The sequence below is a fragment of the Fundulus heteroclitus genome, chromosome 8, assembly GCF_011125445.2.
Source record: "Fundulus heteroclitus isolate FHET01 chromosome 8, MU-UCD_Fhet_4.1, whole genome shotgun sequence".
Lineage (NCBI taxonomy): Eukaryota > Metazoa > Chordata > Actinopteri > Cyprinodontiformes > Fundulidae > Fundulus > Fundulus heteroclitus.
Window position 1 is genome coordinate 26,183,856 of NC_046368.1, and position 27,403 is coordinate 26,211,258.

At 42.8% G+C, this 27,403-nt stretch overlaps 1 protein-coding gene across 5 annotated transcripts in view; it reads left to right on the plus strand.

Moving 5' to 3' along the window:
* Window positions 1-22,800, plus strand: part of erbin (erbb2 interacting protein) — a 68,219-nt gene extending 45,419 nt beyond the window's left edge. For 3 of the 5 annotated variants that reach the window (XM_036140457.1, XM_036140455.1, XM_036140456.1), the window contains 17 exons: window positions 393-537; window positions 3,004-3,076; window positions 4,987-5,116; window positions 5,199-5,314; window positions 5,545-5,614; window positions 7,869-7,968; window positions 9,180-9,301; window positions 10,388-10,561; window positions 11,662-11,820; window positions 11,939-12,053; window positions 12,150-12,333; window positions 12,426-13,917; window positions 16,564-16,620; window positions 16,897-17,061; window positions 19,383-19,475; window positions 20,009-20,083; window positions 20,170-22,800. In XM_036140457.1, the coding sequence (XP_035996350.1) occupies window positions 393-537; window positions 3,004-3,076; window positions 4,987-5,116; window positions 5,199-5,314; window positions 5,545-5,614; window positions 7,869-7,968; window positions 9,180-9,301; window positions 10,388-10,561; window positions 11,662-11,820; window positions 11,939-12,053; window positions 12,150-12,333; window positions 12,426-13,917; window positions 16,564-16,620; window positions 16,897-17,061; window positions 19,383-19,475; window positions 20,009-20,083; window positions 20,170-20,277 (3,378 nt within the window). In that variant the 3' untranslated portion in view covers window positions 20,278-22,800. Of the gene's footprint in view, window positions 1-392; window positions 538-3,003; window positions 3,077-4,986; window positions 5,117-5,198; window positions 5,315-5,544; window positions 5,615-7,868; window positions 7,969-9,179; window positions 9,302-10,387; window positions 10,562-11,661; window positions 11,821-11,938; window positions 12,054-12,149; window positions 12,334-12,425; window positions 13,918-15,458; window positions 15,600-16,209; window positions 16,424-16,563; window positions 16,621-16,896; window positions 17,062-19,382; window positions 19,476-20,008; window positions 20,084-20,169 lie in introns of those variants that run through there. The other 2 variants (XM_036140459.1, XM_036140458.1) reach the window with 2 other exon arrangements.
* The last annotated feature ends 4,603 nt before the right edge of the window (window positions 22,801-27,403 follow it).

The following is a 27,403-nucleotide window of genomic DNA, read 5'->3' on the forward strand; positions in this document are numbered from 1 at the left end:
TATTTAAACGTGGATCATTTCTCTTGGTGTATGGACGTTCAGAATTTCTTTCATGAGATTCTTATTTTCCGCCCAAATGGCCTGCTTGCTGCAAGTGGGTCAGAGCATTAGTTCTGCTGGCAGCGTTTCAGCAGCATCAGCTGTAATCACAGACCGGCCTTTTATTAGCAAAGAACTCTGTCAAGCGTATAAAACCAAAAGGATTGGCTGTAAATACAGGCGGAATGTGTTTTTACTTTCAAAATGTGAGACTGCAATGAATGTCAGGCGTAAGAAGTTTCCACCAACCAAAGGTTTTCAGCAGCTGTGACGACGGTGGATTTCTGTAACATCCCTTTTCTTTCTCTGCCGTCATTCGTGGGTTTGCTGCATGTCGCCTCCTTTCTGTCCAGATGCTGGGGACTCTGAAACAGCTGGTGTATCTGGACGCGTCGAAGAACAACTTGGAAATGGTGGATGAAAAAATCTCCGGCTGTGAGAACCTGCAGGACCTCCTGCTCTCAAACAATGCCCTCACTCAGCTGCCCGGCTCCATCGGTGAGGATTACCGTTCACGTTTGAAGCAAGTCTGTTACCAAACGTCTCGCATTTAAGTTCATTTACATCACACCGACCTTCGAAACTTTTTCCTCCGGCTTGTAATATCGTAGTGTCCAGAAATGTGTCAATGACGTGACGTTCATGAACGCAACTTTCTTCATTTTGTTTCACTTCACTTTCAATTTTATCCCTAAGATAATTTTTTTCCTGCCTGTCAGTCACCAAAAGATTTTATTTTTTAAATAGAAAGCTATTTGCATTAATTTATGTTTAGATGTAACTCTTTCTTTGATTTTCCACAACACAAATTGGGATTTTCTACAACTTATTGCTTGTTTTTTTTATTTTTTTTATTTGCTGACATTAAATGCACATTTGTTTTTCTAAGTCCTCCTGGATAATGGTTTTAAGGGTTAATTAAACAAATCTGGGAAACTCCTGTCTTTCATATGATTTGAAAACGGATCATAAATTGTGTTTTTAAAGAATCTGTATTTAGAATAAGTCCAGATCTGATCTGACAGATCTAAAGGGTTTTAGATTTTAAAAGTGAGCTGCTCTAATTTGGTCCAAATAGTAGAAATGCAGTGAAACAGCCCATCATCACTCTGCTGAATGAAATATGCTGGTTTAAAGATTGTTTCCAGATGGTAATACTCATAAAGTGTGAATTTGGAACTGGAACACTTTCAGAAACCTTTGGTCAAGAAAAAGAGGATTTATTGTGGATTTCTTTACCTGCGTGAATGTTTGCAGTTTTTATACATAGTTAACCCTTTAATGCAGGGATTCCCTAGCCTCTCAGCCTGTGACCCCCAAAATAACGCCCCCAGATACCGGCGACCTCCTATTGCTGCGGGGTTTTTTTTTTAATATATTTTTTTATTTCTGGATATTACAAGAGTAAAGCCATAAAATTGTGAGAATATGGTAGTAATTTTATGAGAACTCTTACAAAAAAGCGCAGTCCTCCCCCTGTGTTTAAATGAGGAATGTTGAGCATCTTGTAAAGTTATGCTTTGGTATCCATTTCACAAATGAGGAAATACAAAATATTTTTAGCAAATCAGCATCTAGTCATTATTAGTGTCAGGACTGTTTTTATTCTTGTTCATCTAATATGACTTTATTCTCGAAATGTCCAAATATAAAGAACATTTTTATTATGGTTGTTGTAGATTAAAGGAAATCTATGAAAAACGTAGAAATTTGGAGATTAATTTGTGAGCGAAAAACCTGGATGTTCTCTGATGTTGAAAAGTCGTAAATTGAGAAACTCTCCCCCACCCATCCCCCTTTGATTAAAGGCATAAATCAGCTTTTTTAAAACAAATATATCCCGGATTTTGTGCAGTCAAAAACGACCCCCACTCTGTGAACCTCAGCTTTAAATAACTACGGTAGTTTTAAGCTACAAATGACCTTTCTTTAATACTTTAAATTAAAAATGTTTGTCACACAACTTTGGATCGATGGATACACTTCATTATGTGTGCATGGAAATAATACATCAATTAACAAAACTAGGTAATGTTAATCTATAGATTTGGGGATTTAGTTTTATACCAGGAAGATAAGTTGTGTGGTTTTATAACATAAAAAGATATATTTTTTTTGTTCTATACAATACTAAAATGCTCCCCGTCCTCCTGCTCCCTTAAACAGGGGCAGTCGTGGCATAAATTGGAAGAGTGGTCTTCTAGCATTCAGAAGGTTGTGGGTTCAACTCTGGTTTCCTGTCCAAAAACGTTTTGATGTGCCCGTGGGCACGGCACTTAAACCCAAATTACCCACCAACCTGTGTAACAGCGATTTGGTAATCTGGCTCTAACCCCCAACCACCATTGGTGGTCGGGCTGACGAGCAAAGTGCAATAAACCATTTGAGACACACTAAAGATGGGGCCAACGCTGTTGTGCTGCATGTCAGGGTATTCCCCTGTGTTTAAGGCTAACAAATTGCAAATATTGACGCGATCAAAGGGAGGGGCGAAGTTAAAAAGGGAAGGAAAAAAAATCCCGTTCTGTTAAGTGACGGGCACGGAGCGGCTAACGCATGGATGGACGGACGGGGCTTATGTAACGGATCAAAATACAGAGCAGCAGGCGTATCTCCAAGTTAAAGGTTTGGAAAGTGTCTGGGGGGAATAATTTGGTTCTGATAGATAAAAAAAAAAAAAAGAAGAATATTGTTATAAATGAGACAAGACATAAAGCGTGCATTTTAGGAATAGCTTGGACCAGGGTCATAAAATGTTGTGAGCGGTCTCCAGCTGCTGTGAGTTTCCCCTAAACACGATGCTGTATTGATGTCGGTGTGAGTGAATCTAATTACCTGCTCTAATGGAGCCTCCTGTTTGTATTTAAACAGCAGCGCCATAATCTATAACCACCCTGGGTTGTTGTTGTTGTTGTTCTTTTCCTCCTCCTGATCCAGTGCCTTTCTTTGCTTTCCTGTCTCAAGGCTCCTTCAAGAAGCTGACTGCGCTGAAGGTGGATGAAAACCAGCTGATGCATTTGCCGGACTCCATCGGGGGGTGAGCGTTACGCCGCTAGCTTTGAGATAATCGGCAGAATAAAACACACAAAACCACAAGCCTGCTGGATTATTGGGCTTTTCCCATCATCCGGTCACTGATCAGATAGACTGTGGATAAATCGGATATTCCCCCAAGGACACGATGACTCTGCTTCTTTGCATTGTTTGACATATAAAGTTCCTGTGTGAAGGTTCTTGCTTTGTGGGTTAAATTACATTAAGCGAGCGCCGTGGGTTTATTATGGAAGGAGCAGAAGAGCTTGCGGTAAATCCCCAGCCTCATTGCTTATCGACCGGAGCAGCCGCAGCTTTTCTCAGGTGGATCCTGTGCAGCAGACAGGTGAAGGGAACCGCTGACCTCCGCGTCCATCACTGTGGTCTGGCACAAAGATTACAATACATTTAATCTTCTGTCGTTCCAATCCCATTTCCACTTAAATCTACACTAAACGACAACTGCAGCTGCACAGTCCATTTTTTTTTTTACTTCTTGTTTAAAAACACTGTCAATTATCCCATATGTCAGAATGCATCTCCTTTTCTGCTTTCACACAGATTATGTGACAAAGCCTATGGTTTAGCTTAATCCCCTGCAAGGATTTTAGCCTAAGCAAGCCCTTTTATTTTTGGTTTATACTTTATATTTTATTTGGCGCCCTCCCTTTCTAGGATTACCAAGTTTTTATTTTGCTGAGTAATTTAGTCTTTGATTAAATGGATATTTGTCCTCAATAAATAGTCATGTTTTAATAAATGAATGTTTTAAGTTCTTTCTAGGAGCATTCATTCCTGTTTAACCAGTTTATGTTGCCATATAACTACAGACCTCAGTGCGTTTCTTTTGTGATCGTAACCAATTTTACCCACAAAGTAGTTCATGACGAAGTGAAAGGCAGATGTTTTGTTCTAACAGAATAGAAACATTTAATTTGGGGCATTCGTTTATACTCAGCGTGTCTGAGTTGATGCCGTGTAGAAAAATATTTTCCCCATTCGTCTTTGCAAAACAGTTCAGGTCAGATTGGATGAAGAGTGCAGATGTCAAATTTACATCGCTTGCCACAGGTTCTCAATTTGATTCAGTTCTGGACTTTGACTAGGCCATTCCAACACATGAAGAATTGATCTAAGCAGTTCCACTGTAAATCTTAGCATTGTTGTTCTGCTCAAAGGTCCATAAAGGCCCAAGTTGTAGAGCATCTGACCAATAGTTCAATTCTCCCACCTGAGCTGTGGCTCACAGAAGCTCCCCCAGAGTCACTGTGGACCTCTAGGCTGCCTTTTTATCAATGCTCTCTTAGACAGACCTGTCAGAGGAACTCTACAGCTGTCAAATTCAACCATCCACCAATCTGCTCACTTGTCTTATCCAAGATGGAGTCTCTGGTGCAACAGGTCCTAGAGGGAACCTCAGACGTCTCCCTCCCCAGAGACGTCCTCCAGCTCATTTTGGGGGATCCCAAGGCGTTCTCGGCCCAGACCGGATACATATGTAGTCCCTCCCACAACTTCCGGGTCTTCCCCAGGGGCTCCTGGAAAGACCTCCAAATGGAGGCACCCAGAGAGCCCTTCAAAAGACAGCTGGATTCATATTGACACTAAATTGCACAGGAGGGGGATGAGTTATTTGACCAAATGCAAAAAAAAAAAAATACTGATTTGTGCCACTCCTCTCAGATTTTTATTTTTAAAACATTTAAAAACATGCATTTGTTTCCTTACACTTCACACGTTAGTGTATTTCTGTGTTGGTGTATCATATACGACCCTAATTGACTAAATGTAGCCTCTAGTTGTAGCTCAACTATAAAAGGTGAAAAGGTAAATCACTTTTGGCCCTGCGTATTTGTTTAATGTGCACGTTCAGGCTTGCATTAGTGTAAAAACACTCCTGTGTCCCACCATTAGGCTGACATGCATTGACGAGCTGGACTGCAGCTACAACGAGATCGAAGCCTTGCCCTCCTCCATCGGTCAGTGCGTCAGCATGCGCACGTTTGCCGCCGACCACAACCTCCTCACCCAGCTTCCCCCTGAGGTGAGCGTGTTCATCGGGTCATAAATTACCGTCGGCCCGCTCGGCTCATTGCTCACCACTTCTTGGGTTGCTCCCCTCACAGTTGGGCAACTGGAAGAACGCAACCGTGCTGTTTCTGCATTCCAACAAGCTGGAGACTTTGCCTGAGGAGATGGGCGACATGCAGAGGCTCAAAGTCATTAATCTGAGCAACAACAAGTGAGTTTGGACAGACGACGCTGATTTATAATAAGAGTTTAAGATGTATAAGGTAGATCTTTTTTTTCCCTTCTGTTCTTCTGTTCCTGACTGTAAATGCAGGCTTGTCCTTACTGCAGATGCATGACTTCTGTCTGAATATAACCTGCTTTAAATGTACGGTAGAAAACGCATGGAGTTGAGGAGTTTTAGACTGAGATGAGCCGTTTCTCTTTTGTTTTCTGCCACAGGTTGAAGAATCTCCCCTTCAGTTTCACCAAACTCAGCGAGATGACTGCAATGTGGCTGTCTGAAAACCAGGTAGGACCAACGCTGGGCAGGCTTAGGTTTATTGAAGTGAAATCCAAACTTGTAACCTGAAGTAAAACCCAAGCGTCTCAGGGGTAAACTTTGGGAATGCATGAAACCACTTCCTGGATATTGGATCTAAACATGTCAGGTGTCAGTCCAGGTCAGCCGCAAGCGACACCCAAAACCCCTGTGTTTCGAGTGTAGCAGGATACTAATGGATGTTAGAAAATGAGATCCTTATCCTGAATGTTTAAGGAAAACAGAGAGAAATCTCTACTGAAACCCTGCTATTTGGTTTGTGTTTATCTAAATGACACTGAACCGGTTTGACAGATAAGGCTACAGCCCTCAGCTAGAGGCAAATAAGATAAGGTTAGCAGTCTGCTCAACCATACACTTTCTACCTATTTAGAATATTATTTCTAAACACTTTTTATATATTAAAAAAAAGAGTTTAAGGTTGAAAATATTACCTTTTTGTCTGCAGAGGCATAGCAATGTTTGAGTAGAGTCTGTAGTACACTACTAAATAGGTGTTGGGTTTGTCTGGCTTATAAATATTTACACATAACAGTCTGCCTCCCACAAGATCCTTGAATAAATTATTCATGCCAATTCATCTCTGGGCCCGACTATTCTAGAGCTCTGGTAAAATACCATGACAAATCATCCCTGGGAGCCTGCAGCCATTTAAAAAAAAAAAAGCCGCAGCAGAGCTTTTTCTACACAATCAGCCGCTGGAGTTGCAGTCGCTAACTATATGTGGGTGAAGGGTTTTAAAGCAGCGCCACAGAAATTGTTGGTAGGAAAAGGCACCAAGAAGCTCTTAGGAAATGTCAAAACTCATCAGGGGTGAGGAAACTCAGTCACAAGCAATAAAGAGAGAGAGGGGGGGGGGTAAAGTAGCTCAGGGTACGGTCGCCTTGGTGGTCTAAGCCTAACACGTTTACAGACTCGCTGCAAAGATTGTTGAGGAAAACTTATTTCCACTTAAGTGACATCACCAGATTTCTTCAAAATTAAAAATAAAAAAGCAGAAGTTTGTGGCCGATTTCTGGTCTCCCGTTTAATGGTTTTTGGTAAATCTTTGACTTGCTGACGTTTTAATTCACAGGATCCTAAATAATTTTTCTGCCCTGCCTGTCATGAACCAGTAGCAGTCGCTGTAAAACTGGGTTTGACTTCTTTAAAATGGATAAAGGATTCAGGAGTTGACCATTTTCTACCACCTTTGGCATCTCATGGTAGCGATTAGCTTTCCAAACTGTACACAGCTGTCTCCATGAAAGAGGGAAAAATCCCAAAAATGAACCTGCAACTTAGTTTTGCTGCGTTTAGTCCTCCTCTTATCTCCCAACGTCTGCTCCGGGTGGCTTTGCTCCTCAGCTCTTAACATTTATTTTGCATTTCATTGCATTTATTTATGCATTTCATTGGAATGGTTGTTGCAGTGGCAAAGTTGATGATCATGAGTTAAATGAACAACACTGACAGGTTTGTGATCTAGCAGCTTCAGGGAACAGCTGATGTCCCTTTTAGTAGAAATGAGTCCTAAATGGCTTCTTACAGCTTCTGTGCTTCCTCTGAATTCACTTTTAAACACATCACTGGTTCAGTCTTCTCTCAGTAACAACTTTCACACTGAAGAGAATTGTGGTTTGCGCGTTCCAGCGTTGGATCCAGTGCGTTCAGTGACTGGAGAAAGATAGGATTTTTGAGTTTCTGACCTGCCCAAAAACCAAAAACCGTATCATTGTGGTCAGCGGACATTTTCTCAGTGAATTTCTTCTTAAAACCATTGAAATTTGAGATGATAAAAAACATTCTGGATAGAGTAAACACTGTTAAAGTAATTTCTCATCTTTCAAAGCTTCCTTGTTTTTCAAGAGACACTTTTTTTTTTTTTTTTTTGCTGTTGCCAAGGAGGGCAAGATGAAACAAAATAGGGACTGTCCTTGATCATTTTTCCAAATTGAAACTTTTTATCTTGTAAGTATTCTCACCGCTTTAGATTCTTTTGGCCAAAGACGACATAAAACAAAGTTGTCTCTCATGCTTTATAAAAGCTAGAACATAGATGAACATTAAATTTAGTGTTGCTGATTTTTGTATCATGGATTCTACATCTGACAGCATTTCTGTTCTGGTATCACTTCATCTTTATTTTTCAAAGAGAGGAAACCCCAGAACAACCTTTTTATTCAGAGTCTTTGACAAATAACTATTTGTTTCAGATCGATGACCTTCTTTCTGTCTCCCGCAGTCAAAGTCCCTCATCCCTCTCCAAAAAGAAGAGGATCCAGAGACTCAGAAAACTGTGCTGACCAACTACATGTTCCCCCAGCAAACCAGGACAGAGGACTGTGAGTGCACAGCAGGACTTTATAAAACGTGATTCAATGTACTGAAATGTATAAACTGACTTTAGGAGAAATCCACTTTTTTTTTAGACGTTGCACTACTTGGACTGAGGTCACCATGTTTGTTTGTTGCCCTACAAGGATCGGCGGCTGCATGTTGAATGAGCGTTTGTTACACGAGGCTGCAGAGGAAACCCGAGTGGTTGTCTTGTTGTCAGGCTCCCCATCTGTTGCTTTGCCTCTGGTTTCCAGCGCAGCAGATAACGGGCGCTGACCCCGTCGCATCTCAGCTTTCGAGTAATTAGAGGTTCAGGATCTACACACTTAAGCCCCTGAAATGGTCAGAAGTCAAAAGCTTTTCTTTTCTGTTGGGCTCTCCGTTTCCTGTACAGCAGCTGCGCGCGCGTAATACGGCTCAGGCGGTTTCATTCGCACGCTGCCGCTCCGTTTTCCTGAGGAGCTGGGTTTATCCCGCACTATAGTGTAATACTTATGTAATTCAATGTTAGAATTACAACTTGTTCTGACGAGGAGAACACGTGGGAAGTCAAACTGGAGTTCCTTACAAAGTTTTCTGTCGGCTGAGGAGAAGCCAGGTTGGCTCACCTCGGCTGTGAGCCTTTCTACAAGTAAAGTGTTGATAAATTGAGGTCAGCATTGTTTTGACACAGGAAACCACACAGGCTGATTTTCTCCTTAGAGTGTTTGATGCAACTGTGAACTGTCTGTGCCTGCATGCTCAACGCTCACATGCTAGGTGAAAGGCACGATTTATTTCTAGTGACGGACAGCTGCAGCAAAACGCAGTCTGCCGCTTTAAGATGATTTTGGAGAGTTTCAAGGTGAGCAGCGTCACCCTTTCAGCTAGTTGCTGAGGGCACATTTGACATTAACTGTGGCCTTGTTTTCCTGCTGGCAACATGTTGCATTTATGTGAGTTACAGTGTCACAGTGGAGAGAGCTGAATCATTTTATTTTGCCTGTTTTTTTATTAAAGGACTAAGTTTAGGTGAAATCTTCTTATTGTTCAGGTTTGAACAAGTCGACGGTGTTAATTTAGGATTAAGCATTTAACTTCTTTGGTTTCCCACCCGCCTATCCTTCAGGTAATCAGGTGCTGTCATACCGCCACCTGGTGGTCAAACTCACGCTTGAGCTACTGAATTGTTTATTTTTAAGGCCTAATAAACTGTGTTGCTTCTGTTACAATGCAGTCATCGTGAACTCCGACTCTGAGAACTTCAATCCGGCCCTCTGGGAGGAGCAACGCAAGCAGCGCGCTCAGGTGGCCTTCGAGTGCGATGAGGACAAGGATGAGAGGGAAACACCGGCAAGGGTCAGTGATGCACATTTATTAGTTTTAGAACTGGACATGACTGCAGAACTATGATTAAAATAGAGCCTTCTTTACATAAAGTAGTAATGTTATATATAGTTAGCTATGTGACTACATTCCCACTCAAGCAGGGTTTGTTTTACACATTTCTGAGCTTGCATCCTGTCAAATGTATGCAAATTTTCAAACTGGGCTTTGTAATGGTTGGAGCGACGCTACGATGCTGAGCGGATCAAATGAAGGCGGTGTTTTGAATACTAGCACTTCCCTCCTGAAGTCCAGGGACTTTTCCAGGGTTCTCTCCCTGACTTTTTCCTTTGCCACAGAAGGAACAGGTGCACAGGTTGACAAACTTTTTCCTTTTATTGTTAGTGTTTGAACAGGAACCACTCCTCACACATTCATGGCCGTTTCAAAGAAGAATTAAACAGGCCGCAGAAATGAAAAGTGAGAAGCAGAAGCGATTTGGTTTCTCAGCAGCGCCAAAGTTCCCACACAATATTGCGACCTGTCGGAAGATGCTGCTCTTCCCATTTAAGTGGCTGTTGCAGAAATGCACTTCTCCTTTCCGCTGTATCGGCTTTATTATCCGACTGTCTTCTTACGGACTTCCTGCTTCAAGACTGGACTCATTCATCAAAGTTTCCCTAAGCTCAGACCACAGAAGGCCAGACTAACAGCCCCAGGCTACAAGAACAATGAAATGAGTCTTGCGGGGGCTAAAGGCAAAGATCATTAAATGTGGCTTGACTGTTGCACAATGACCACGCAGTCCTAAACCACAGTGATATAAATGCTGTTCCCATGAAATGCTTTTGAAAAATGATCCCAACCTATTGAACGGTTCCCCTATAAATAAGCTAAAGCGGCCTCTGAGGCAGCAAGTTGTTGGAGGCGTGAGTGAAGGAGTGTAGTGCTTTAATCAACAAATCACTTTTCTCTGCTTGTTCTGGACTGAATTAGGTTGCTCAGGTCGACTAAAGGCAGTCTGGTGGCAATAAGTGGGGAATCTTTAACATTGAAGATGTTAAAACAAAGATGATTTACTGATTTTGAATTTAAACGTGTGTATCTGCGTTCCTCCAGGAGGGACACCTGAAGCGGTACCCGACCCCTTACCCAGACGAGCTGAAGAACATGGTAAAAACAGCCCAGTCTGTGGCTCACAGGCTGAAGGAGGACGAAACGAGCGACGATTCTGGGAAGGAGTCCAGACCGGTCGAGAGGAACCACATCGGAGTGCAGGACGTGGGAGTTAAGGTCAGCTCCAGCTAAAGTAAATGTGGAAATAAATCGCTCACTTTCATTTTGTGGGTTTTTTCTGTAAGCAAGTTCAAGGTCGCCGTCAAAGCCCTTGACCTTTTTCCCATTTGGTGACATTATGACCACATACCAACACAGAGTAGTGCATTAAGTGGAAAGAGTGGATTCATTTTTTTTTTTCAACTTCCAGCAGGATAACTATAAACATTTTAGCCAGAGTTGCACTACTCACATTTCAATCAACGTTTTTTTAAATTCGTATTTTGAAATATTGCATTAGAAAAGGTCGATGAAAAAGTATAAATTTGAATTAACTCACTAAATTTCACAAACGTTTTAACGCTCCCTTGAGGTGGTTTTTGACTTTTTTGATAACAGTAAATGCGCTTAAGAAGAGACGGAAACCATTTATAGAATCAGTTCTGACGTAGCAGACGTTTAACTCACACGACTGATCAGCTGTTTCTGCTGCCGCCGTCTTCCTGAATCTTCCCATAACACTCGAAAACAGGGCTGGAAGCAACAAGAGGTACGCGTGGAGTGACGAAGAGACGCGAGCATCTCATCAGTGAAAACAATAAAAGAAAAAAAAATAATTTATTAAAGCTTTTCTCCATCACTGAGGCGTGGTCCGTGCAAATTAGAAACCTATATTTCTTGTTTATTACAGCCAGCGTCAACGTATGACGTCACCTGGTTAATTCGCTATAAGCCGGTAGATGGAAACACGTCTGATGCGCATTTTCTTTTCTGCAATATTTCAAAAGCTTGCTGAATTTTGCATGAGAATTGGATGGAACTGCAGCTACTGATACGGTCAAATCAAAACATTCAGGATGCCAGAGTTCAGGCTTATACCTAATCCAATACAAATGCAGGTCAAACATGTAGATTTTTAACCATGCATGCTTCTCCTCCACAATAATAATCTGCTTTGTGTTGGTAAATCCCAAAAAAAAAAAAACACAGTAAAATGCATTTTTGGGGTTGCAAATGTAAATACGTTAGAGGTGAGTATATTTTTGAAGGCCTGGTATATTGTCCAAATATGTAAAGGAAAATATTAAATGTATAATGGAGCACTTTTTGTTTTAAAGGTGATAGAGGCTCCCTGTCCTAACGGCGTCGCAGCAGACATTGATCCCACAGTATCTTCAACTTGTCCCCAGACAAGTGAATCAAAAGACACTTCAGAGTCCGTCATGCCCCTCAAATCTTCACAGGGTTCAATGATGAGCCATGAGGACACACTAGAGGTGGTTACCATCTTCATGCATTTTCCTCTTTTTTTAACAACAAAAAAAAGTAAAAAAACACAGCAAGGAATCTACAGAAAATGTCCAGCTGTTTAAAAAGTCCCGTCTTCTTCCTTAGGACACAGAGGAGCTTTCAGAGGAAGAGGAGATGAAAATTGCAGAGATGAGACCTCCCCTTATTGAGATTTCCATCAATCAGCCTAAAGTGGTGACTCTAAGCAAAGATAAAAAAGGTAAACCTGAAGTGAAGCAGCTGGGATTCCAGATGTTAAGAGGGAAGAAAGAATTGTTTCTTGGTGCTCATTTAAAGGAAAATCTCTGTTTTGCAGACGACGTCAAGGATGTGGACTCTTTGCTGGATGACACGGTTGCCAACAGCAACCAGAACAACAGCAACTGTTCGTCTCCGTCGCGCATGTCCGACTCGGTGTCGCTGACCACCGACAGCAGTCAGGACAACTCTGTGTGCACGCCTGAGCGGGAGTCCAAGACGCCTTTCCTCCCCAAAAGCAGGTAAGGAAAACGGCTGAAAAGGGGAAGGAGTCATCCTGCTGCTCCTGCACCGTCTGACTCTGTGTTTCTCCTCTGGTGATAAACGTTTCCAGGCAAGACGACGAGAATATGAACCAGCCAAAAGACACCAGCCCCCTCCTCCATAACGGCAATGGCTCTGAGCCGTCCCTGCAGGCCCTGTTAAAAACCCAGCCCAGCCCGCCGGACTACGACCTGTCCATGGAGGCCAAGCTGGCGTTCATGGATAAGGGCATAACCAACGGCATGGGAGAGACCTACACCAAGTGGGACCAGATCAACATGAACGTGACCAAGCTGCCGGCCTACCACAGCGCGCAGCACCACCAGCTGGACCAGGCCGAGAACGGGTCCGCGGAGGACCTGAGCCGCAGGCAGCGCTACGCCAACGACAACGTGGACCACCTGCAGAACGGGAACCGGCCGGGCAGCGACTGCGTCAACAGCCTGGTGAACAGAGGGCGGGGGGTGGAGGCGTCGGCGGCGCACGCCACCACCTGCGCCGGCACGGCCGCCAGCAGCGACATGTCTCTGTCGCGCAGCACAGAGGAGCTGTCCCCGGAGAAGAGAGGCCCGCCGCCGCAGGTGGTCAAATCTCACAGCATCAGCAATATAGAAACGGGTAACATGAAGCTGTACGCCATCGACGGGGACGACGACGACGACGCCGCGGTGGCTAGAATGGCGGGGGCCGGCCTGGGGCCCGGAGCTCAGGGCCAGAACATCGTCAGGAGCAAGTCGGCCAGTCAGCTGCTCAACGACCAGAACCTGCTGGTCTATCCCGGCTCCTCCTCCTCCTCCTCAGACCTGCTGTCGTCCTCTAAGCCTCCTGGCAGCGCCAGCAGATACCCGGTCTCCTCCAGCATGAGCATGGGAGCCCCGCCCCCCCAGTACAACATTCAGTACGCCAGCAGCGCCGTGCCCAAAGACGGGCCCTGGGCTCAGAGGGCGGCCCTGCCTCCGGACCACCAAGGCTACCTCCCGCCTCACCCGCACTCGCTCGCCAACACCAATTACTCCAACCGTAACCAGGCGCCTCCTTATCACCTGCAGCCGCAGCAGAGGGGAGTCCCCATGGCCCCCATGGGCGACTGGGCCAAGGAGAGGCTTCACAACAGCGGGGGCCAGCCTAGAAGCAGCACTCTGCAGCGGCAAGGCAGCTCGGCCTCCTCCGTCTCCATGGGCGACCCGAGGCGCATCCAAGCGCCGGAGGGGGAGTACATGACTTACAGGGACATCCACACGCTGGCCAGGGGGCCGCTGGCCATGAGCCACGCCATGCAGAGGCCCTTCTCCGCTCGCACTTACAGCCTCGACGTCCCCGGAGCTTCCAGGCCCATCAGCGCCAGGCCCCCGCCCCACGAGCTTCCAGAGAGGACCATGTCCGTCAGCGACTTCAACTACCAGCAGGGCAGCCCCAGCAAGCGGCCCAACGCCAGGGTGAAGTCCGAGCACTCGCTCCTGGACGGACCGGGCCTGGTGTCGGGAGGCATGGGACCGGGACGGGTGCCGACAGACTGGCGGGACCAAGTGATGCGGCACATCGAGGCCAAGAAAATGGAGAAGGTAAAAAGCCTTAAGATGACAAACCAAAGTTTCACCTTTTCTTCTTGCTTGATATTTGAGCTGGAGGTTTATGCTGTGTGTTCGGTTCTGACTGGATGGTCACAGATGTGTAGTTTATTAAAATGATTAGGCCTAGAGATCCACTGTTGTGAGCTGCAGACAGGTTGTAAAATGTAACACTGTTAGGGTGCAGGTCCAGCTAAAGTCCCTTAAATGAAAGTTGCGCCAACTCAGCGAGTGCCACCATTTTGGGTCTACAGACAGGCGCTTTAACACTGTTATGTTATGCGCGTTTCGCACCTTCTAATACCCTGCAGGCAGGTGTTCTGCACAGTTCATTGATTGTGAATAAAACACAACTATCTGAGTGTTGATGATCACCTACTAGGCATCCAGAAAAGCTGATATTACATTTTAATAAGACTTGAGAGAGACATTTTTAAGTGAACTGTATACTTCTCTTTTCCTGTCTTGAAGTCCAGAATTGATCCCATAGGACAAAAATCATGACATGTTATAAAGTTCTCTAGTACTAGCATATTTATTTGTTATATTATTCAGTCGTTATTCGGGGGGGGGGGGGGACGACAAGTTTTGCACGGACCGACTCACGGTCGTATCCATGTTTTTTCCCTGCCATTCACTATATGCACACGCGAAAGCAACAACAAAAAAACGCATGTTAACGTCAAATAAACATGCAAGCATATCGAGTTCGTTTTTTTTTTGTTTTGTTTTTTTGGAATGTTGGCGAGGCAGCCGCTGCGGGAAACCCTGCTAGTAGTAGTCAAGTGATAACTTTGTTAGTCAAGGGGCTGGGTTATTATTATTCAATATTTTTAGATATTGTACACTTGAGAAACAAGCCCACATACCTCACACAAGCGAGAGTTTTTAGTAGGTCTCCAATTTTTTTTTCGTCTCTGGTTCCAAGCGACTGACTCGGTTGATCCACAATACTCGCCCGCCCTCCATCGTTTGGAAAACGTAACATCCGCGTCCCTTTATCTGTGTTGTTGCTGCAGCCGTGGGCACAACACCCTGGCATGGTGGCTGATGAGTAAAAATGAAAGAAATCGGTCGCTCGCTGTGTTGTAAACACGCTGAGCCTAAAGTCCCTTTAATGAGCCTAGACCCAAAATGGCCGCAGGAGATCACGTGACCCGAATACAGTGGAACACCCATGACGCAACTTTTTTATTAAAGGGACTTTAGGTCCAGCTGCTGGCTGCATGGAGGATGGGAATGTGGTGCTGCCTCTGCAACGGGTTTGAAACCAGCCAGAAGACGCTCGGAGAAAATATTTCCATTTTGGTTTGGTTTGTTCCAATATGGACGCGTTTGGCTTTATTAAAGCAGTTTTGATAAATAGGTCAACCAATAAGAGCGACTGTGTACCAGAGGCTACTAACCCTACAGGAGCCGTCCGATTCACTGCATGCTGGTCTTCTGCATATCTGTCCATGTTTTAGTTGTCTTTTTGTTTCTGTCTCTTCACTCATCTGGTGGATTGCATGGCAACCCTCCTTCCTTGTCGTCAGAATGCGTCTCGCTCCTATAATCTCAATACCTCTCCGCTGAGCTGGTCTCACTACGGCAGCTGTAGGGAACTGCACGCCAGCCAAGGGGGCCCGGTGTTTAGTGGCGCTGAGCGGCAGCCCCGCGTGGCCCTCAGCTTCCCCGTGAGTACTGTCACCTGCTAGCTAAGCTCCTGCTGCTCCTGCCAAGCCAGGGCGTCCAGCTCCCGCTAGTTTCACATCATTTTTGAAAATGTCTGTTTCCTTGTCCACCAGATGTTGAGAAGCGATCAGACCCTCTGAGGCTGTGTTTCACTTGTCCTTTCATAGACAAAGCAGACTTTGGTGCTTCTCGACATCTGATTTGCCCTTTCTGAAATGTCCTGTCTGGTGCTTGATGTCACTGTGAAAACTGGAAGGATTCAGTTTCATGTCGCTTGTGGTCATTAGAGGAAAGCTGTTTAACAGGGGCCGTGTTTGAGATCATAGGCAACACAACACAAACAATCCTGTAGCAAAGTTAGCAGCCCGTATAACTATTCCTCTTTTAGCTAAAGTAAAACAATCTCATCCTGTGAACATAAGCTGAAGATCAGCTGAGACAAAAAACAAAAACTACCCCTTTTAAACACGCTTTGCTCTTCGTCAGACAAACATGCCAGTTTTCATCACCGTCTCACCACAAATAAACCCTCTTGTGATCAACTGCACTTGCAATGCTTGATTTTTTTTTTTGCTCATTCATCGTCTTCACTCCAACCTTTGACCACATCAGCCTGACTCCATAACCCCCCACTTGGTGTGTGGCGTTAGAAATATGCCGGAGAAAGGTAAGAGGGCAGAAGTGCGCGTCTTAACGCCGTAGATGTGGGAAAATTAGCGTAGATCTGAGACTTTCACTCCTGAGCTGTCAGTGTTGGCTGTGTTTCTATACACGTTTAACAGAAACTACACCCTGCTTAGTTCGCCGTTGAGTGTTTCCCCCTCATCCCTCTCTGGTTCGGTGTCCTTGTCAGATAAACTGTGTCGTCCCTTCAACGTGTCGTGCATTTTGATCGAGGAGGTAACGAGCAGATGTTGGCCATGTTGTCATTTCAGTGCAATAATTATCCAAACGTTTTTTTCCCAGGATGACGTCTTTGTTCCCCAAGGGCCGCAGAGCTACACCATGGACCCCCACAGAAAAGTAGGTGTAATCCTGTAGTGTCGTTGAAAAATCTGACTATTTCTAGCTGGAACGTGAAAAAAGCAACGTATCCTGCTGCTTTTAAATACTATAATATATGGAAAAGTACACAGACCTTTATATATTTTTTTTGGGAGGTGGGGGTAATATCAGAGTAAAGGGGGGTGCTTTATGCAGATGCATGCCACACATTTCTGATTTTTCTTTGTAAACTTTTAGCAAGAAGCTAAGCTTGCACACTTGAGTCCCAACAATAGCGTGTTTTGTTGCGTCTAGGTGCCTTCGATGAACGGTCAGATGGGCCCCTCTGTTCGTCCTCAGGTCATGGCCTCCATGGCTCGTCACCCGTCCAGAGAGCAGCTCATTGACTACCTGATGCTCAAAGTCTCCCAGCAGCCCCATGGGCCTCCTCGTATTCCTCACGAAACGCTCCAGCAAGAGGTGAGGGCATCCGCTTCTCTCGCAACACTGTTAGATCATTCAGTCTGTGTCCTGTTACCGTATTTTTCAGACTATAAAGCACACTTAAAATCCTTCAATTTTCTCAAAAATTTATGTTGTGCCTTATATATGATTACCGTTGTGCTTACTGACTGATTTTCTGTGGTACAATGCGCTCAAGAATCTGTCAAAATGTGTAAGTACGACTTTGTTAGCAATGAAGTCGCTCCGCTCAAATGGATATTCAGAGCATTACGGTACACTGTGTCATTACCTGATCAGACCCCTGAGCTGTCTACAAGACTGCCTGACTGTAATGTCTGAATTAGAAGTGCATTCATGTAAGGCAGCCTGCACCCAGTGTAGTTACCAGATCTGCTCGGGGCCCTGCGCCTTCTGATGACGTCACTATACATGATTGGTTTAACGTTTGCACAATTACGCAAAACATTGTGATTGGTCTGGACAACTTACTAAAGTAATTATAGCGGGGTGTAGGTTTTATTCAAGAGCGGGATTGCGGTTTGTAAATGGACAATTTTACGAAGAAATTCTCCATGGGCCTTGCGCCTCCCGATGACGTCACATTATGGCAACACCACTCAAACAAACTACATAGAGCCCGCGGTCTGCGGGCTCTATGTAATCAACACAGAAAATAATCAACCCACTTTAATTGATAAAAATGAGGTAAAATATTTAGGTATAGTGATTAACATAAGGACCACACTGAAAATGACATTTTACAAAAAAATTAACAAATATTGACTCAATTTTTGGAAGAATATTGTCACAATTTCATCTGGAATAATAAATAAAAAAATTGTGATCAGAAATATCGACATAGTAATATCAGTAGAAAAAGGAGGAATACAATTTATTGATTTTAAAGTGATGAATTGTGTGATCAAATTAAAATGGCTGCAGACTTTTATTAAAAATGAAAAGAGTTTATGGTTTAGTCTCCCTTCACAACTTGATTTTTTAAATTAGAGGAAGGAAATTTCTCTTAAGATGTAACTTTGATCCTGCAAAATTACAGATTAAATTGTTAGACTACCACAGAAGCATTCGAAAATGATGTTAAAAGTTTTAATGCCTCGATTAAGTTACTGGAAAATAACCGTAAATTAACAAAATAAAATTGATTTGTAACAAATGGAGACCGCGGGCGTAATGTAGTTTGTTTGAGGGGAGTTGCCATATTATTGATGTCATCGGGAATCGCAGGCCTCTCAAGTCGATCTGGAACCTACACCGGAGTAACACGCTAGCAACAACAAACCAAGATATTACACACTTGGGAAGAATATTTAATGTGCCTCATAATCCGGTGCTGTTTATGGTACACTTTTCAAAAAGTATCCTCACAGGCCTCCTAGGCTTGGATTAAATACTTAAAGCTAAATATTAATTGTGTTTCTGTAGCTTGTAGGGCTGGAGATACTTTTTTTTGCAAGCTCACACACTTTACACGCTGCTAACTGTTGTGTACTGTCTGTATTTTATTTTATTTTTTACATAACCATATACCTACCAATATGGTTAAAGCATTAATACCCCTTGAAGACAACCAGCCGTCTTCAGAGTCACCTAACCAGTAAATGGTCTGCCTGTGCTGATTTGAGTCTCAGTGTAATTAGAGCTGTTCTGAGAAGCATCATGAAGACCAGGAGACGCTGAAGGCCTTTTAGAAGAGTAGAAATGCTTTGTGTGAACTGGCTGGATAAATCATTTGTCCCTGTTCCAGAAACTGTGAAGGTTAATTAATAAGATTAAATGATCTCAAACGCCGTTCATTTTTGAACATTTTGAACTGCTGCATTTACCTAATGCCTTCATCTCAGAGAACTTCCTCCATGTTTTCCAGTTTTTAAATACAGGAGGGTTGTTTTTACTTGTTTCTTGCATCCTGATCGTTTTTTTTATCCGTTCCGTTTTTGAGCGTCGTCTAATCTGCTGTTTTCCTTTTCCAACATTTTCTTCCTCTTCAGAAAAACACTTAATCTTCTAAAGTGTTAATTTTCTCTCTCATGCTGCAGCTCTGATCAATACTAGGATTAAGTCTGAAGTTCAAGGGGAAAATCTTACAAGGGATCATATTTCTGAGCATTTCCTTCAGATTTTCCCACCAGGAGGATTTCTCTCTCTACACAGAGAGGCTTTGGGAATCTATGCCCTGGTTTACGCGTTTATCCAACATAATTGGGGTTCTGTCATAAAATTTTGTTTTCTTCATGATATTAATGAAGAAGAAATGTGTAACCGCCCGTGATCGAAGTGAAACAGTGGCTAATCAAAAGTGTGTCTGTGTGTTTCAGATCCGTGTGAAAGTAGAGAAGAATCCAGAGCTGGGTTTCAGTATATCAGGAGGAGTGGGAGGCCGGGGAAACCCCTTCCGTCCCGACGATAACGTAAGCGGACACTTTCATTTTGCTTTGAAGGGCAGTTTGTGCTCAGGATTACATTTAAATTATGTTTCATATCCCATTAACTAAACAGAATGAAATCTTCCATCTATCCACCTGCTTATGCATCAGCCATTTCATCCGTTATCCAAGCATCTGTTAATCTATGCGTCCATGAATTTCTCCATCCATGTGCCCATGCATCCATTCATCCATACATGTAACCGTCATTCTATGCATCCTTTCCATCCCTCAGTCTGTCCACACATGCATCCATTCATCCGTCTAGCCATCCATGCGTCCTTTAATGCAACCATGCAAGCCTCGGCAGTCTGTAGTTTCTGCAGGTTTTTATTTACTGCCTGTTTTAACCTCTGCAGAAATACCCACTTCATTGTTAACTAAACGGGGAGGGAGAACGCCTGGACTCTGAGCCTGGAACTATATTGCATTTCAAAATTAAAAATGCAAACGTGTGTCTATTATTATAGTCCAAAAACACTTTTTTTTTTTTTTTCTTCAATTCTGTGTAATTTTAGGGCATTTTTGTGACACGGGTTCAACCTGAGGGGCCAGCATTCAAAGTTCTGCAACCCGGAGACAAAATAATTCAGGTATTCTGTGCAAAAACAATTGATTGTGATTAGTTATAGGCGTGTAATGCTGATTCGAGTGTCCGTCTTGTTGTTTTTATCCACAGGCAAACGGATACAGCTTTGTGAATATCGATCATGGGTATGCGGTGTCCCTGCTGAAGACATTTCCAACCACTGTGGATTTGACTATCATAAGAGAAGTTCAAGCGTAGACTGGACTGAATCTGTCCCCCGGCAGAACGGCACATGAAAGAACAAACAAAAAGTGGTGACTGTCGTATTTTTCTACAGAGAACAGGCGGATCTGCTGACACCTATCGGGACTATTTATAGCTGAGATCTTCAGAGGTCTTTGTCGCCTCGATTAAAACGGGGAAAACCACTTAAAGCAGTGGATCCTTGTGACCCAGCAGCAAACACATGCAAGTACGTGTCCTCAAAAGGCCGTCACTGTGGTATACATATATACATATATATATTTTTTATACGAAAACCTGAAGATTTGATGGAACATCTGTGCTCTCTGTACAGATGTTTGTTGTTTGTTTGTTTTTTTTAAAGTCAACAACTTTTATCATCCATTTATCAAAATTTGGGTTTTACTACTTCAGACGGGCATGGAGGTGACCACTAAGGGGCAGGGCTCCTCCTCTTCCTCCTCTCTTCTGTCCTTGAGTTTGCCTTTTATTTAGTTTTTTTTTTGTTTAGTGAAACCAGTTGCCAGGCGACATTATCAAAAGGGACTGCGTTACGTGCTTCTCGTGGGGAGACGAATGTAGATCAAGGAGGCGTTTGTTTCTGTTTTTTTTTTTTATTTGGCGATCAAAGAGTAAACCAGAGGGGATCATCCACATCAGCTTCCATAAACCTGTGAAGATCCAGCTGCACACAGACACCTCAGTCATGTTCTGGAAAAACCAGAGCTGTGCCATCCGCAAAGTCGTCCCTACCCGTCAGATGTTCGCAGCAAAGCGGCCGTTCCTACAGCGAGACGAGAAAACAGGATGGAGTTCCTCGTATTGGGAGAATAAGGAGGTCCTTGTGTTGCCTGTTTTAAAATGTACAACGTCTGTTTGAAATAAGGACCAAAACTGGGGCAATAAGCACATCTGGTTGGAGTGGGATGATATAAAGGTGCTAGATGTAGACAAACGAACTTTTCCCATCAGTTTTGATGAAAATCCGTTGAGGTTACTCTATTTAACCAAAGCAAGCATTAAAATAAACCGAGGGTAAAAGCAGGGACTGTTCTCAGAAGGATTAGAGGATCAAAATGTTCGTAATGGGATTTCATCTTTTAGGTCGGCATCAATGCAAAAAAAAAAAAAAAAAAAAAAGGTTTGCAACATCTAACTTTTTTTTTTACACAGAAGAAAACCACAGGTTGCCTTTTGTGTCTGTTTTTGTCCCTGTCACTCATCGCTTTGAAGCGGTTTTCTTTTTATTGTTCTTCGCTGTACAGAGATGGGAGACGCAAATTGTCAAGTGCCATAGACCTTGAACTGTTTGAACGAGGGGAGGACGTTCAGCCCCCCCCCCCCCCCCCCCCCCCCCCACCCCCACCCCCAGGAACCCAAGCAATACCCACCTTCAAAGGACATTTGCAGCAAAATGACTTCAAAGCAATACTTAAAAGCCTTTAGTTTCATTCACACGGCATCGTTTTTAAAACTAAACACGCTTTTAGTACTCCCTGATGATTTTACATGTTTTTATATAGTGAAATCCTTTGTTTTTATAATGAAACGGCACAGGAATCATATGTGTGTGTGTGTGGCACCGTTTTGTCGAGTACTGTTTATGTCTTAATATTTCTGTTTCCATATTTGGGGGGGGGGGGTGCTACTGATCCAGCATTCTCAAAACATTTGTACAAGGACTGTGAGAAATAAGTGTGATTGAGATATAAATCAGCCAGCCTGTTGATATTCAGACACAGGCGCAGCAGCGAGACGTGTTTCCACAACTAGGGGAAACGATAAGCTCACCGTCGGCGTCCAGCGACGCCCATTTCATAGAAATATAGAGGCAGTCGCCACTAGAATGTCTCCTGTAGTCTGGATGTATTCTTGAATCTTTTTGGCAGCCAAATGAAAACACAGATTAACAAATTTTTAGTCCCTAAATTAAACCCATAGTTGCTCTATTGAAAGATCCTTGTTCTAAATGAAGCTCAGCATTAGTTCTTATCACTTGATCTGAAATTGGTCAACTTTTATTTACAAGAAAGCTAGGTTTATCGCACAGTGTGTCGTATTGTACTCTGATGTACATTGATTGTATTCGTTTTTTTAAATTCTTTTTTTGTTTTTACCATGGAGATTAATTTCTTGGGTTATGGTCACTTTATAATCACTTCAGAAAAAAAAAAAAAACGTGTCTAATATTTTAGACAATCTAGGGATGAAAACAAATCTTTGTACTGCTTCTTCATCCATGTTTTTGATTTTCGCTCCCACCTTAATATTTATTTAGCAGACTTACATGGACTTTTAGACCTTACTAATCAATCTGTAAATACTGCAAAACATTTGTGACTTGCGATTGTAAAACCAGCAATAAATTGCAATGCAGAGGCTCCCATTTAAATGTATAGCTAGTATTTCTAATGTTTCTCTGGAAACGGTCACAGTTAGATGATTGATATGCATTTATCCAACATTCCAGATTTTGTACATAATTTCCTGTTTCAGAAGTTACCTGTGGGACAATAAACTAATGCTGTTTAACAGTGATGCCTTTGTTTTTCTGGGTTTATTTTAAAGGACGAACTGGAAATAACTCATTAAATGGCCGAATTAGAGATGCGTCGAAACAATTCCCACATCGGACATCGGCTCTGACATTGACTGATTGGGTGGATCGGTTATCAGATGAATGACGCCGATCCAGCTATTTCCTATGTTTTTTTTATTATCATACATAGCAATACAGTTACAACAATCCAGTAACTTCAACACTGTTTGCAACGCCGGTTACGTCATCACACAGAAAATTGCGAGGTTTGGTGATCCAGTTGGTCAATTCAACACCACCAACTTAAATAAGCACCTCCAAAAGAGCACACAGACATTTTTTTAACAATGTTCAAATCAAACCTGATGTTACCAGGTATACTGTTCGTTCATTCAACACTAGTATCGGCTGATATACCCAGTCCAGGTATCAGATTGGTTTGGAAAAAACTGGATGGGTTCATCTCTAGGCAGAATGTATCATTGGTTCACTGTGTCTGACAGCACTGGTGTAGCTGCTGCTACCTTTTAAAGCAATTTGTCATTCTGACACTTGTACAACCACAAATGTTCATCACATTGTGTTAGTGCTATTTTAGTGAAGGCCAAAAACCTGGTGGACCTGTGAAAGATTCATAAATGGTGTTATTTAGGGACATGAATATGCACTTCTTAACCGCAGATGATACTTTTGTTCCGTTTTATCACTCGATTCTAATAAATGCAACAGTTTATAGCTTTAGCCTCTTATTTTGTATGAATATTTTAACATGCATTTTGACCACACAGCACAAATCTGCTGAGCACATAACTTTCTTAGCTTGTTTCTTGGGCACTCAACTGTTTTTTTTTTTTTAACCATTTTTTCCTATCCATCATAATTTAAATGTGTAAAAATAAAAGCACTGTTGCAGTTGAGTTTACACCAAAATTCCTAATCTGATGTGCATAGAGTTGAACCAACACTTCTTTTTTGTTATTTTTTGGTTTAATCAAAATTATATTTTTAAAATGATATCCATCTTGTGTTGTCTGGCCTCTTTAGTTGTATTAATCAAAAACGCATAACAAAGTGGAAAAACCATCCAACAAGTGGGTGGTAAAGATGATTTGTGAGATGGACTGCTTGTGCGTCTTTTTCCGTAGAGGCAAGCACTTTCTGGAGAACCTTGTGCTCTTTCTCCTGTCTTGCCTGCTACATCTCTTCTTCCAGCAGAGAGAGAGCTGAAGACACGTTGTTCTCCTCCATCATTAACGGGGAGGACTGTAATTCTTCCGTCGCAGCCTCTAACCTCAGCTTCTCCTGCCTTTATTGAGGAGAGGGATTGTTGGAGGTCAAGTTTCTCCTCTTTTACAAACGAGACCTTGGACTGAAGCTTTGTTCTCTCTTCGGCTAACTCTGTTCTCTCCTCATCTAACCTGTCTTTCTCCTGTTTCACAGACACCAGAGCAGGCTGAAGCTTGTCCCTCAGCTGTCCATTTCTTCCCTCTAGCTGCTCCATGACTGATGAGATGGATTAGTCTAAAGCTAGCCTCTGCTCTGCCTCATTCTCTTCCTCCTCCAAAGCATTCATTTTGTCCTGTTTAGCTTGTACAAGTCCTTTAAGATCCTTTAATTCTCCTCTTAAAGACCTAATGGTTGTCCTAAAATTGCTATTTTCCCTTTCAGTCTCTGTCTGGAGGTGCTGCAGGAAGCTCAGCAGGCCGTTTCTCCTCCAACTCCAGCAACGCTGGCAGCATCTTCTTCTCTTGTTGGCCTCTGTGCACTTCTGTTCAAGGAAACTTGCGTTCTGCTAAAAAGCTTCCAGCTTACCTTGAAGATCTACTCGCACAGCTTCCTCTCTCCTCCATTTCTCCTGCTCCTCTAGTGAGAACGTTGCAGGACTCCGGCGAGTTGAGTTTTCAACCCTGATCCTCGGGACCCACTGTCCCACAAGTTTTAGCACACACTTCAAACACACAGACCAGCCTGAGTATGACGTCGTGTGTGTATAATCTATCAGTATATGTTGTCATTTATTGTTTGTGCTTCAAATTCATGTTTCATACAGAAGCAGGTGTTTGATGAAGCCATTGTCAATCTTGTTTCACAGCCGTTTACTGTGGTGGAAGATGAGGGGTTCAAAGAACTCATTCATTTGCTGGATCCCATCCTGTGTTCTTCCTGCTGGAAAGGTTTATATGTGTACACAAAAAATCCCCACTCCACCATGTGGAGTGGGGATTTTTTAATGAGGGGAACCACCTAGTGACAGCTGCAGCAGCAAATATGATTGCATGTGCTAAGGCACTAAAGGTCAGGCACTCTGGATTGCTCATGCACTGAATTTGTAAGTAAGAAAGTCATTTGATTAGGTCCCTGCTCTCTGTGGCCTGCGTACAAAGGCAAAAACTAATTGTACCACATTTTCGCTCAAGCACCACAGGTAAAGAAAGGCTAGATGGGAGGACACTCAGGTGGTGTAGAACATGTGTAAGTATTAAATGTTCAAGCATAATGACTATAGCCACGTTATTTGACTCCAGTTTTAAAACTTTTGGCAGTTTCTCAGCCAAAACTACGAACAAGAGGCAGTATGGTGGCTAAAATCTGAATGTTCTGCTCTAGAAGCAGTGAAGCTCCACTACCTTGTCCATCAGATGCAGAAGAAGGCAACCGCAGCTCTAATGACTTTTTATTTATTCTGTAAATTCCTTTACCACACATTAGTACTGCTGTAGTTCAGCTGCTGGTGTTATAATGCGTAAAGCTTTGTTTCTACAATGTATAGATAAACGGTGGTGTCTGATAGATGCAACAGTGGACCAGAAGAGACGACGCTCCAATGCCTCATTAGATGGTATTGTAGAAGTGGAGTGGTGCCTGGCAGAAGTCAACGTTTGTTTAATTAATGAACATCGTAAATCGCAGTGCGCATGCCCAACTCCCAGTCGACAGCTACGGGGCACAAATCCTCCAGCCCCAAGCTTGGATCGTCCAATCAAAATCGTTGAATTGCACAAGTTACGTTCCCGTTCTGCCGGATAGTGGGTGACAGTATAGGCAAGGCAAATTTAATTGTATAGCACGTTTCAGTACAACGACGATGCAAAGTGCTTTACATGATTAAATCATTGGAGAATAAAAATAGAATAAAAGCAAGTAAAAATAAATAAAACAAACAGAAAAACTGTTGGAATAAAATGTAGGAAAATTTGAACAAAATAGAACAGGAAAATGGAAACTAAAAGCATTGATCTAGTGTTGGTTGTCCTTGCTGGCTCACTGAAGCCTTGATGTGAATCTTTTCTGTTCAATAAATTAACATTGAGTGAGCCTTTATTTGAAACTTTATGTATACAAATTAAATTACATTTAGCTTTTATAAAATGGCATTTCTAGTGTGTTGGTTTATGCTAATTTAGCTGTTTAAATTAAAGTTAATCAAAGTCAGGTTGTATACCTCACAGAAATTTCTGAAACGCCTCCAGAAATGTTTTGGGGGGCCAGATGGAGCCACTTGAAGTCTTGGGGTGGCACAAACTAAAAGCCATAATTTCAGGATTTTATTCTACTGTTGTAGTAAAGCTGCCTATAGAAAACTACCAGAAAAACTTAAGTAAACGCCTTCTAATATATTTTGGTTTTTAATGTGTTTTTTTTTTTTTTTGGATGTTTAATGTTCCTAACGATCTAATGTGTATAGACCATTAACAGTTAACATTTTGAGTTGAACAACAATTCCTTTTTATTGTGTAAATATATTTAGAATATTTTAGTACATTTATTTATTAATTGGAAAACAAAACCGTTATTAGGGGGAAGTAGATATTGGCAGATACAAATAAAAGCGCGATAGAAGCTCGGGAGGACCGGCTGCCTACAATTTACACTGGCCAGTGGGGGGTGGGGGCATGGCCACCCTCTGGTGGCACCACTGTTTCCACACACCTGTTTCTCATAACCATCATCAGCTGCTGCGTCTCAGGAGGTGGCTTGAGCGTCTTCTGTAGTACCTCAGCCAGCTGAATCTTCTCTATGATTCGCTCCTCGTTCTCCCTGCGAACCAGTTCCTTCTCAAGGTGTCTGCCAAGAGGATATCCTGGACAACATGTGATTAGCTTTCAAATGGACATTTAAATTAGATTCATTGTCAGCTTTTAGTGTATTTTATTTAAGTGAGTTTAGATAAAAATTATTTGCTGAAAAGTAAAATAAATTCAGATGAAAAGTCGTCTTTAAAATACTTTTCCGTTTCTTTACTGTTAATGTGGAACTGTTTTAAACATTTAAGAGAATGCAAATTAATGAACATTTAAAAAATAGTAAATACGCCAGCCTTGGGCTAATTTCCATCTGTAACCCTCTCCTCGGCAGGTTTATGTTGCACACAGAAACCTTATGAACAGTAACGCAATCAAAGACATGTAGAAATACAGTTGAACATAGATAATAACCATATACCAGAAAATAAACAGTGAAAGGGAAACCCAGGGTGTTACACGTCCCCCTTTTCTCCACCGTCACTTCCAAATGGGCCCCTTTGTGGGACGATAGTCGTCTCTTCCTTTAGGGGGCGCTGTGGTGCTCAGAGCTGACTCCTAGACGCTGCTCGCTAAGAAG